The sequence below is a fragment of the Clarias gariepinus genome, chromosome 5, assembly GCF_024256425.1.
Source record: "Clarias gariepinus isolate MV-2021 ecotype Netherlands chromosome 5, CGAR_prim_01v2, whole genome shotgun sequence".
In the NCBI taxonomy this organism is placed as follows: Eukaryota; Metazoa; Chordata; class Actinopteri; order Siluriformes; family Clariidae; genus Clarias; species Clarias gariepinus.
The window spans coordinates 29,140,847-29,153,368 of NC_071104.1; the positions used below are offsets into that span (position 1 = coordinate 29,140,847).

Genomic DNA, 12,522 nt, shown 5'->3' on the forward strand with positions numbered 1-12,522 from the left:
TGATTGAAACGCCTAAATTCACTAATTAGCAGTTTTGCACAAATACTGAACTTTTGTCCATTTTTAAACCTAGAGTTACTGTTTATATCATATTTAATAAAGTCTCATATTCTAGAAATAAAACTGACTGTTCCTCTAACAAGATCATTCTTTTATAAAATCTTAAAAGTATTTAAAAATGCATGGCATTCAACAGATGAATAAACTAATTAGTATGCCTTCAAAGTTTTAATGGAAACAAACTTTTTAACCAACCAACCTTTTAAAATTTTGTTTGGATACGATTATTACTTATACTTTTTTTTTTTGTATTTTGGTCCTTCTACATTTAAATTTGGCATATCGGGGGACGGATACTTACCACCCTGGGGATGTATATCATTCCCTCCCGTGGCAGTTACTTCAGGGGTCAGGTTGCCAGCTCGATGCCTGATTGTCATTCACACATTATGGTCAATTTGGGAATGCCAATTACCCTAACCTGCATGTTTTTGGACTGGAAAACATATTACCTGGAATAACATGCAAACTCCCTGCACACAGAGCCCATGGCGGGAATCAAAGGCAGCTGTATTAACCACTAGGCCACCATAACAGATGTTTTATTACTTGTACTACATCATCAATTAATAATTTAAGTAATAAGGGAGCTAAAAATAACTTGACTGACAGCTTGACCAACACATCCCTTGCTTAGCTTACCAAACAAAAGGGGGAAATTGATAATACGTATGTACTATTTCATCACTCAAATTGTTGCAGTTCATTATACCACACAGAACATCCTTCATTTAGCAGTTAAATTATTATATAATATGTTGATCAGTCTAAAATAAGGGATGGCATGAGAATGGGATTCTGTCTGTGTGGAGTTTTACATTTTCTTCCTATGAATTTTCTTTGAGTTTTCTGGCTAACTCCCACCTTCAAAAACCATGTATGTAGATGGACCGACTACACTAATTGCTTCTAATTGGTTATGACCATGTAAACTGACGTCCTGCAACAGACCATCACTACAGACTTTAAATTGGCTACTGCACCCCCTGACCAAGATAAAGCAGTTACCGTCAATAAAAGAACTGTGATTTGTAGAAGCATATTCATTTATGTACAATGGAATATCTATCATTTATCACCTAGATTATAACAAACTGGTAATAATGTCACTCAAACACCCTTAGGATGCTGATAACTTGTTTCCATACTCTATGCAACAGTGCTGATTCACTTGGTTCTGAGAAACTTAAACATTAATTAAACTTTAATTTTGTCATCAACTTAATTTCTGTCATCTAGCAAGTTCTCTAAAAGGATGTCTTACTTACCTGTGTGTTGTGAGAAACACAAAACAGCATCACTAAATCAGATCAAGCCAAAAAGGTAAGGATGATATCTGTCATCTGGGATGCCACAGTGCTCAGAGAATCACTGTTCCGTCTGGATCACCAAAATAGTTGTAAATATTCCTGGATGACCATAAAAAATGCAATAAACTGCTGTTTATTTATCTACTAAAAAGTAGATCACTAAAAAATCAGGAGACCAAGTTATAATAAAAGACATAATTTATTGCATGTATAAAGACAAGGTTCTATAGTCTATACAAAAACTTGGACACAGCAGACTTTTATATTGATGCGTGTCTACAAGACGACCATATGTAGATAATCCCCAAGGCTAAGATAGGAGAAAAACGATAGCAGGGCAAGTTGCCATCCGGGGCGCCTGTCCATGTCACCCATATCAGAATCCTGAAAACAACACTAGTGTGTTTGTCTGTGTGTGTGTGTGTGTGTGTGTGTGTGCAATGTGTGCATGCACAAAGATAATTTACTAAGAATTTAAAATTACATAACAAGCTTATCTTACTGAATAAAGAGTCATTACAGTATACATGGCTATTTATTTGTAATGTTGCATTAAAAAACTACTGCAGTTGATTGTCTTTACATTTTAATACCCATAACTCAAGCAGAGGCTAATTGAAGAGCAAATATTGTAAATATTAATATTGTACAAATATTAATATTGTACAAATATTAATATTGTAAAAATATGAGTAAATATTGAATGTTGTACAATTTCAGACAGTGTAGGTAGTTCTGGAATCAGGAATCTGGAAACATTGATGCCAGTACACATTATTCTTGGGTTTTGGAGAAAAAGCCAGAGATGGTGATGATGTTGATCCTGACTTTAAATGGATGCATCTTTCCGATCCAGAAAATGAAAACTGACTGGCTGGTCTGGCACAAGCACAGAGCGAAAAAGTGCTTTGACTTCTCCTATGCTGGGATCCAGCTTCACTTCAAACAGCTTTATTATCTAGATGTAAAAACAAATGCAGCATTACAACATCTGAACATGTAATCGAATACTTCAACTTCATCGATGATCGATCATCAACTTCATTGATGGCTTAACACTGAAGTAAACATCTCCTACCAATCCTTAAGACTTTCTTTGCAAGACAACAATAAAGAACATGCAGATCTACCATAAAGTAAAAGCAGTTTCAAACATGCTCAGTGGTCTCAGGTTTCAGACTTGCAACAGCCTAAGAATCCTCATCACCTTTAATGCCTCACAAAAAATTTGGTACTCTTCTGGACTCACTGACATAATATACTGCACTTGCATCAACCAGGACCTACTCGCCACTAGCTGATCATAACAAAATGTTCTCAGGCAATTCTGCACAGTCTTTAAAAACAGATGCATTTAAAACTGATTAAAGACTGGTTGCTTAAAAGGAAAAATCTGGATTTACTGTTTTCACAGATGTACTGATATTTTAACCTAGGTCATTAACTCTGAATGTCAACACTGTGAAAAAAATAAACATGTGGTAACTGATCTCTGTTTTCGTACCCTTGCCAAAGCTAGGTGCATCTCCAGTTCAGCAATTCGACGGCCAGCACACCCTCTCACTCCAAATCCAAATGGGATGGAGCCGAAAGGATTAGGCCTCTCCCTTCCATCCCGTAACCAGCGTTCAGGCTTGAAGAGCCTTGGTTCAGGAAAGACTGTCTCATCATGACCGATTGCGTAATGGATGAACGAAAATGAGGTCTGTTTATAAGGGAAATTCATGAATTAAACAGTGATTTTTTTGGGGAGAAAATATATACAGTTACCAAATACAAAATATAAATACCAATGACCTTTTTAGGGAAGAGGTATCCTCCAATTACCACCTCACTTCCTGACAAGAGTCGCCCGTTTATGGGAACAACTGGGTACATTCTGTATGTGATTATAATAGTGTTAATAACAGATATTTTATTATTATAATATTATTATTATTTAACTGCACAATCTTGCCTTTCCAAACATTCACCTTAAAGTCTCCTTGATGACAGCCTTTAGATAAGGCATGCTATTTATGTCTTCAGCTGTTGGAATTCTGTCCTCATTTACAATGCTGGCTACTTCCTGATACAGTGTATCCTGCGTCCTTGGATTCCGTGAAAGCAGGTACAAGGCCCACACCAATGTGTTGGATGTCTTAAAAGATATGGCATTTCATTTTATTTTATTCATCATCAATAAGACCTCAACATTTTTGACCAATACTAATCAATATTGCTCTATCTGGTTATCCTTACTGTGTCCACTCCTGCCAGGAGCAATTCAGCAATGCTTCCATAAACATCCTTTTTGTTCATGTTGGTGCTGGAAAGCAAGTAGCTGAGATACTCTCCTGCAACTTCCTGACCTGCATCCAGGCGCTTCTGAATGTCCTCCATCTTCCTGTCAATTAGCTTGCAGGCTATTCAAGAAATACAGTGCTGTGAAAAAGTATTTGTGATTTTTTTTGGCATATCTGTCACACTTAAAAGTTTGAGATCATCAAACAAATTTTATTACTACACAAAGATATCCCGAGTAAATACAAAAGCAATGTTTTATCTTCTCACCTAATCTAAAGATTCCATCCCAACCATTTATGTAGCGTTGCCAGAATGGCAAATAATTGCGTGTCCACTTGGGAAGCAAAGACACATGAACACTGTAGGTAAACATCTGGCCAATGGAGTCAATGAAGTTTTGAGTCTCTGCTGGAATCTTATCCTCAAGACAGCCAATACGAGTCTCAAAGAGTATACGGGAGATTGCTGAATAATTAGGAAAAAATTAGAAATGGTTTATCTTTATTTTATTTCACATCTGCAATCAGGCAATGAATAGTTAGATTACATTTTTGCAATTACACCACAGGCCATACCTTCCAGTGTGAAGCGGTACAGCTCATTGGACATGTTGGGTATCAGGTCTCCACTGGAGCTCAGCTTGCGTAAACGACAAATCCGTGCGATAAAATCAGTGACCACTTCATTTATTACCTTCTCATACTTCACTGCATCTTTTGGATGCAGCATACGTTTGTTCAGCACAGATCGGAGTTTGTACCACTTTTCTTCTTCTCTGATCCCAACAGAATATTTAAAACAGTTAAGCCGCAACTACAACTTCCCATAAACTGCTTGCACTTCAAATATAAACTTATGTATGTTAAATATTATTTTGTATGATATAAATAAATATTTTCTAGCTAATGTAATTTCTCAGTTAAGTAAATACATAATAACAACAATATATATATATATATATATATATATATATATATTTTTTTTTTTACAATATTTGAGTCTCAAAGCAATAGGGTGATTGTAGATCTGGCTTACACTGTAAAAGGGCCGTAGCCTAAGTCCTTTATCTTGCGATATTCAGTCCACAATGTCATGTCTCCTCTACAGGGGAACTTCTCATCTTTTCTCAACAGTTCCTCTACCAGTTTCACACTACCTAAACACACAGTATTCAAGCTGCCAGTTTTTACTTTGAAGATAGGTCCATGAACTTTATTTTGGTATAGCTAGGGAAATCACAAAGAGAAACAAAACTTAGTTCAATTTAAGAAATGTATAATTCTCTACAAAATAGGTTAAACAATCCCTTTGAGCACTGAGTTCACTCGATTCCTTTCTTTTCCTATAGTTTTCACAAGGGATTTCGTTGCGATTCCAAGCCCGGATAAAATGGGAAGGGCACCCAGCGTAAAAACCTGTGCCAAATTGTTGTACAGACCAGTTGGTCTGCTGTAGCGACTAGTTATAGAAAGTTTCAATCATTTTAGTGACTCTGTTCTTTGAATCTCATTTATCAAAATGAATGAATCTTTTTTTGAGTCATTTAGTTCATTTCGTTCAGAAATAAACTAAAATGTTACATTTTCAATAAACAGACACCCAACACGTATACATACACAAGTTTTTTGGCTATAGTTCCAGAAATGAAAATATTACAATGCAGCTACGGATATATTATAATAAACAGAATGAGTAGCTCACCTCTCACATCATCTGGTCCGAGTCGTTCATTCTTTTGAATCTATTGCACTGGATAGTGTCTATGGGAGTCACGTGACAAAAGAACGAACGATTCGAACCAAAAGACCCAAAAATAACTACTCATTTCTGTTTCCCGTACATAATATACGGACATTTTGCAATGTTTGCGCATGCGCGCCCAGTAGAAAATGAACGAATCACTCTCAGACTACTCGTTCTTCTGAGTCATGTTCAAGACTCTTACAAAAAGAACGAATCACGGATGAACGACCTGTCACTAGCCGAACGATTAACAACAACAACGTAGTCCGAATTTCCTGACTGTCTGAAAGGTCAAGTAAAGTATCAAGCTGACCCACAGTGATATTAAATAAATATTCAGAACATACTATACCTGCATCTCATGCACGCGATTGTAGTACCCTTTAAAGATCATCCCGTATAGCATGGTGGAAAGAGTGATCTCAGTAAGGTCAGCCTCAGTCCTGATGCTTCCAGCGGGGGCAGAAGCTGGAGCATTTTCACATGCTTTTCTCTTTATGTTCAAACCTGTTGTCGTGGGCTTCAGTAACGCACGAACACTCACGGTCCTGACAGACTTCAGCACTAGATATTCCGCCATTACTGTAGTGGGACACCACAATGTCCACACAACAGCTCCGGCTTTATCATGCAGTCGGTACAGTTTTAACCCTTTAAATGCAGGTTTAACACGACCAGTTATGGTGTTGTTGTTGTTTTTTCAGTAGGTCAAGGGCAGCCACGCTTTCTCATTTTTTCCCCAGATTGAACTGAGTTTTGTTTCTCTTTGTCATTTTCATTAAAAAGAAAATAAACAAACACAGCTTATTTTAACAGCTTTGTTTCGTTAATATAGTCTGACAGTAATATATCTCTTCTGTTTTTCACTGGGTATTTTACAGTGTGTGAAACAGCGCCCCCGTCCTTCTCTAAATGTTATATAGTGATTGTGTGGTGAAACGCGATATTGCACTTTACGGTCATGTCCAAAGGTTAGCCAGGCCGAGCTAGTGTTCCTTTCTAAAAACATCGAAAGACGATCTACATGGCATTGGAAAGCCGTGGTTTATCAAAACCATCCCACGGGAAGTCCGGGTGAACTTATGTTAGGATACGTGTGTGATCACCAGCCTGGGTTAAGACAACATTTGACCTTGGATACATGCAGTTCTTTTTTTTTTTTATATAGGTTTAAAATTAACTTTAGTATTGTGCATGTAGTAGAGATTGAAATGCAATACAGAGTAGCTGCTCAAATTAAAGTTGCCATGGGATGCTCCTCAAGTGTCAAGCTCCTGCATTTGTACTAGATTCTGACTTTTGTTTAGTAACCATCATTATGTAAAACTTTGAGAAACCTTATGATACTTATATCATAAGCTTTATTTAATGTATATTTTATTATAGAATGATTATGCATGTATTTACAGATTTTACTGCTTTGTATGTATTGCAGAATGAATATCATTACCAAGAATCTTATTTTTTTTTACTTTAATTCTTATCGAAAAACATTTAGCAAAAAATTATATAACACGTAACTAGCTAAAAGAGTTAAAGACAGGGTCTAAAAGAGTAACAGATGTAATAGAATATTTTTCACATGCTTTAAAGAATTTTTATTAATTGATAGATTGTATCATTACATATAGGTCTGTACTGTAGGTATATATATTTCATTATTAACAGTAGAAGTAAATACTAGAAGAAATATTTTACATTACTTGTATTGCTCGATTAGGTGTACAGTAAAGTATATAAAATTTATATAAAAAAATGTTTAGGTAATGATAATGATTAAGTAATTAATTACTTATTTAAATAATCCAGGATCTATAGTTTATATTTCTGGCAAAAGGTTACATTACAAAACAGTCAAATAAAACTAACAGTGATGAAGAGAGCAGTAAGGTTAAAATGTGGAGGAAAAAAACCCTGAAACTTTGTTTCTGTTGGAGAATAATTGCAATATATAACATTATAACACACACAACTTTTCTAGCTGACATTTCTTGAAAGTTGTCTAAAAATCACCTTTGAAGGTGCAGACTTTTCATTCGATCAAGCAGTTACACACCTTGGCACCAGCTAATTTGGACATTGCTACATTTATCCTACAACAAAATCCTACATCACACACATTTTCTTGATATTAATATAATTATAATACTCTGACGCTTCATGCCATTTAGAAGTTAGGACTGAAGAGAAGGAGTGAATCCTTTTAGTTCGTCAGAACTGCTTAAAGCAGGTTTCCGCTCCAGGAATTGGAAATTGACCTGTCTGTCTGCAACGAGCATAATACGTGTGACTGCTTTTACTTCTCCCACACTTGGATCCAGCTTCACTTCAAACAGCTTTATTATCTATATATAAAAAAAAATTGCATCAGTTCAAAACTCTGTGTGCATGGGTGTTATAACCTAGGGTCGTCACATAATTTGTTTTTATTTTTGCGCTGAGGCATTGAGCCTGTGCATTTGAATAAAACCTGTTTTAATTTGGTTGCTCTGCTTTTGGTTGTGTTTAGTTCAATTTTCCACAACAGCCTTTAATTGTTTACCACAGTATTAAAAATAATATTTTAAAATCTAAAATAGATTGCTTTGTTTTTTTTTTACAGCTTACTGGTAAACCTCTAGCCACATCTTGGCCAAAAGTATACATTTATATATAGTAAGGACAATTTTTTGCTAATAACAATGTGCAACAGACCTGCACAAAAATGCATCACTCACATCAATGAACATTAACACACTTTTTTCCTCTACATTAACAGGACATCAGCTTATTTGAAAATTATTTGAATAGTTACACAAAAAGAGATAACAGTTTTAAATCATAATTTGTTAAATTTTCATAAAAGTCACTAAATTTACTGTAATTTACATTGAATAATTGGGCATATGAATAATTGTGCCGTTTAAAATTCGGAGGCTGCCAAATTTCACGTTTGCCAAGCTTTATAAAGGAGTTTGTCCTTTTAATGTCAACAGTACTTAACACTTTTCTTTAATCCTAAATAATACTAAAGATATAAAATGTAAAATAACATCATTGTGTATTGCTGCCACATGCTCATTGTTTCTGGTATAGGATCTAAATCCATCATGGATAAAGTGGTTAGTGAAGAGGAATGAATACATTTTGTGTTAACAAATTGCCAGAAAATGACGGTGGATTCATGTTGAAGTTAAAATCACACATACAGTATTATACACAATAGGTGCCTCTGTTTAAATCAAATCTCAATGACTAAACATTGCCCATGGTGGATTACTGACATCATATAATCAAGTATGTAAAATAATATAGTGTGGGAGGTCATATGGTCTCTTACCCTCGCCAGAGCCAGGTGCATCTCCAGTTCAGCAATACGTTTACCAATACACCCTCTCACTCCAAACCCAAAAGGGATGGAGCTGAATGAATTAGGTCTCTCCCTTCCATCCCGTAACCAGCGTTCTGGCTTGAAGAGACTTGGTTCTGGGAATATGCTTTCATCATGACTGATCGCATAATGGTAGAAAGTAAATGCAGTCTGTTCATAAAAACAGTTGATTAGGAGTAATTGATTAGTGCAAGTGATTAATGTATGTATGGTGTATATATAGTATTCTTTTAAAAGTCACCTTTTTAGGGAAATAGTGACCTCCAATTATGATATCGTTTCTTGAAAAAAGTCGTCCATTTATGGGAACAACTGGGTAGACTCTACATAATTGTAACATAGTGATAATATCAGATAAAATGATCACACAGTAAAAAATGACTAACAATTAGACAACATAATGCCTAACTTTTTGGATAACTTTTATGTAAACTAAACTCTTTAACTGAAAACCTATGATAAAACATGGTAAAACACCATGAAGTCATCTATGATCTTGTTTTAATGTTGAAAATGTTTTAAATTGACTTCATCTTTTTTCACACCTTAGAGTCTCCTTAATGACAGCCTTTAGGTACGGCATCTTGTTTATGTCCTCAGCTGTTGGAATTTTGTCCCCCTTGACAATACTGGTCACTTCCAGGTACAGTGTGTCCTGTGCCTTTGGATTTTGTGATAGCAGGTACAAGGCCCACAGCATAGTGTTGGATGTCTTAAAAATAAACAATTCATATTTATTCTTCACTAGACTTCATACTGAAAGCTTTATGATTTATTGCTATACTTACTGTGTCCACTCCTCCTACAAGCATTTCAGCAACACTCCCATAAATATCTGTTTTGCCAATGTTGGTGTTCGAAAGCAAATAGCTGAGGTACCCGCCTGCACCTTCCTGTCCTGTGTCCAGGCATCTCTGAATGTCTTCCATCTTCCGGTCAATTAGCTTGCAGGCTATAAAAAGTAATGTTAAAGATGTTAAAGTTCTCTTTATTTTAGACACCATATAAGCTTTAGTACAAATTTTATTATATATGTTTATTATGTATTATCATGTTCAAAACCTTTTACCAATTTCAAACATATCTTAAAAATCTATAAATAAATTGGATAGAAAGGATAAAAAAAGCTGATCTCAGTATTTATATATATGTGTGTCTGTCTTTATTTCAGGCTGCATAGCAACAAAATTGATTTATTAAAGGGGGTTCTTTTCCATATTTACTGTATATACTATAAACTATGCTGCTAAAGAAAGAGTGTCATACAATACATGTATGCCTGCGGAAAACTGCAAGAGGACCTAAGGACTCCCTCTTGGCAGATGATGCAGTGACATGCAATAATCACTTAAAAATGCAAAAAGCAATGTTGGCAGATTCAACTATGCAAACATTTTAGCTAAAATAAAATTAGTCTCCCAGGATGGAGAAACCTGCTAACATCAAAGGGGATACAATTGCACACTGAATTGGCACACTGAATCTCAAAAACTGCCAGATGAAGCATGAACTTTATGCTGTCCATCATAGGAGAAGATTTAGAGATTTTGTATGGCTTTATGTATATGGTCATAATTGAAAGGTAGGTTTAGGAAGTAAGCTACACATAATATTTAACAGATTTACAACAACAGCAACAACAACAATAATTTCTAGTATTTGAATTGTGTCCATTGCACCTAAATCACAGGCTGCATGAAATCACATGTTCTAGACAACAGATATAAGCTTATAATGAATTAAGATAGCATGAAAAAGTACTTGGGTTTTGTAGCATTACATCTGTATTATCTCACCAAATTTGAAGATCCCATCCCAACCTTTCACAAAGCGTTGCCAGAATGGCAAATAGTTTCGTGTCCATGTGGGAAAGGGGAGGACAAGCATGTTGTAGAGAAACATCTGGCCAATGGAGTCAATGAAGTCCCGAGTCTCAGCTGGTATCTTATTGTCCAAACAGCCAATACGAGTCTCAAAAAGTATGCGGGAGATTCCTATAAAATGTGAAACATATGCACTACAAAAGACATGCTCAAATTATGAATGAAATTGGATTATCTTACTAATTACCTGTGATATTTAAAATAATATCAATCTATCAACAATTATTTGCCTAAACCACTACATACTGTATAGTCAAAATATAATAGATTACTAGGTGGTTATATATAATTGCTAGACAGCTATAAGTAAGACCTGCTTATATCCATACCTTCAAGTGAAACGAGGTACAGCTCATTGGACATGTCGGGTACCAGGTCTCCAGTGGAACTCATCTTGCGTAAATTATATATCCTTTTGATAAAATCTGTTACCACCTCATTCACCATGTCCTCATACTTCACAATGTCCTTCGGATTCAGCATACGCTTTTTCAGCACAGATCGGAGTTTGTACCATTTCTCTCCTTCTCTAGTTGAGAGAAAACATGTCTTACACCAACATTAATTTACCTTTCATCAAGTAGTTCTTTACACAATATGATTCTCCAGACATAGACAGCTTGTTGTTAAGTTTTGTAAGATGTATAAAACATGACTTACTGAGTCAAAGGGCCATACCCCAAGCCCTTTATATCTCGATATTCAGTCCACAGGGACATGTCTCCTCTACTCGGGAACTTTTCATCTTTCCTAAAAATTTCTTCCATCAGGTCTGCACTACATATTGAAATGGTCTGAAAAGCACCTGTGTTTATTTTAAACATGGGGCCATAAAGCTGCTTTTCATACAACTAGGGAAATGACAAAGAAAAAAAATACATTTGTTGTTTTATGAAAGACTCAAAAAATTGCTTGTAGATGCTTTCTAGTTAAAAACTATTTAAAACCACAGTTATCAAATTAATCATTGGATAGCCACTACATCTTCAAAATGACAGTCAGACTGACGCCCAGAATCCTATGTGGACTTATCCTATTTTTTTTTCAGCCTTCCTGTTGTTGTTTTTTTTTCTTCAGAAGCAATGCCAAGAGATATACCACACAGCACATAAATGTTCAAACACATACAGAGACCTAAAAGCACTTAGCATACCTGCAGTTCATGTACACGATTGTAGTACCCTTTAAAGATGATCCTGTACAATAAAGTCATAAGTGTAACCTGAGGGAGGTCAGCTTCAGTCCTGGTGGTCCTAGGAACAGACATTGTAGTCTTTCCTCTTCCCATTTTTAAACTGGTCGCTGTAGGTCTAAGAAACAACCCAAGAGCTGGCATTTTAGCCAGATACTGAGCTAATGGTCTTTCCATTAGTGGAGTGGAAAAGTGGATTGCTTAAGAAAAACCTGAATGCAGCAGAAAGAACCAAACATAGTCTGGGAGGTAAACTGAGATTAACAGAGCACAGACACACAGTTAAAACACTTTAGCTTAAAGGCACTTTGAAATTTTTACATGTAAAAAAAAAAACCCAAGCAAAAATAATGGAAGTGCAGAGTACCGTACAGATCTGACAACTGCTTATAAAGAAGAGTGTATGCATACAATATGTGTGTGGTAGAGAAAACAGCTTTTAAACTGTACAAGTTTAATCCTGGAAATTTATCGCATAGTGCTATTTATTGCACATTGGAAGCCCTGTAATAAAAAAAAGCTGCCCTCCCTTCTTAAACAAATGTTATTACTAAATTGTCTATATATGTGGGTCAGTCAAATCACAGCAGGACTATTGATTGTACAGAAACGCTGAACATAAAGCACTAGGACTTGGATACCATTAAGGTAAAATGTTTTACCATCAAGGTAATAATA

At 35.6% G+C, this 12,522-nt stretch overlaps 2 protein-coding genes across 2 annotated transcripts; both read right to left on the reverse strand.

Moving 5' to 3' along the window:
- Positions 1 to 1,570: 1,570 nt before the first annotated feature.
- LOC128524211 (sterol 26-hydroxylase, mitochondrial-like) lies at positions 1,571 to 6,013 on the reverse strand. The gene is made up of 9 exons (XM_053496657.1): positions 5,752 to 6,013; positions 4,692 to 4,882; positions 4,232 to 4,431; positions 3,924 to 4,121; positions 3,612 to 3,775; positions 3,344 to 3,510; positions 3,168 to 3,249; positions 2,875 to 3,075; positions 1,571 to 2,328 (listed from the first exon to the last, which is right to left on the reverse strand). Exons 1-9 carry the CDS (start codon positions 5,977 to 5,979, stop codon positions 2,200 to 2,202), a joined length of 1,560 nt encoding a protein of 519 aa, XP_053352632.1. The 5' UTR covers positions 5,980 to 6,013; the 3' UTR covers positions 1,571 to 2,199.
- Positions 6,014 to 7,116: 1,103 nt separating this feature from the next.
- Positions 7,117 to 12,077, reverse strand: LOC128524210 (sterol 26-hydroxylase, mitochondrial-like). The gene is made up of 9 exons (XM_053496656.1): positions 11,806 to 12,077; positions 11,313 to 11,503; positions 10,982 to 11,181; positions 10,566 to 10,763; positions 9,558 to 9,721; positions 9,315 to 9,481; positions 9,011 to 9,092; positions 8,719 to 8,919; positions 7,117 to 7,744 (listed from the first exon to the last, which is right to left on the reverse strand). Exons 1-9 carry the CDS (start codon positions 12,019 to 12,021, stop codon positions 7,574 to 7,576), a joined length of 1,590 nt encoding a protein of 529 aa, XP_053352631.1. The 5' UTR covers positions 12,022 to 12,077; the 3' UTR covers positions 7,117 to 7,573.
- Between the last annotated feature and the right edge of the window lie 445 nt (positions 12,078 to 12,522).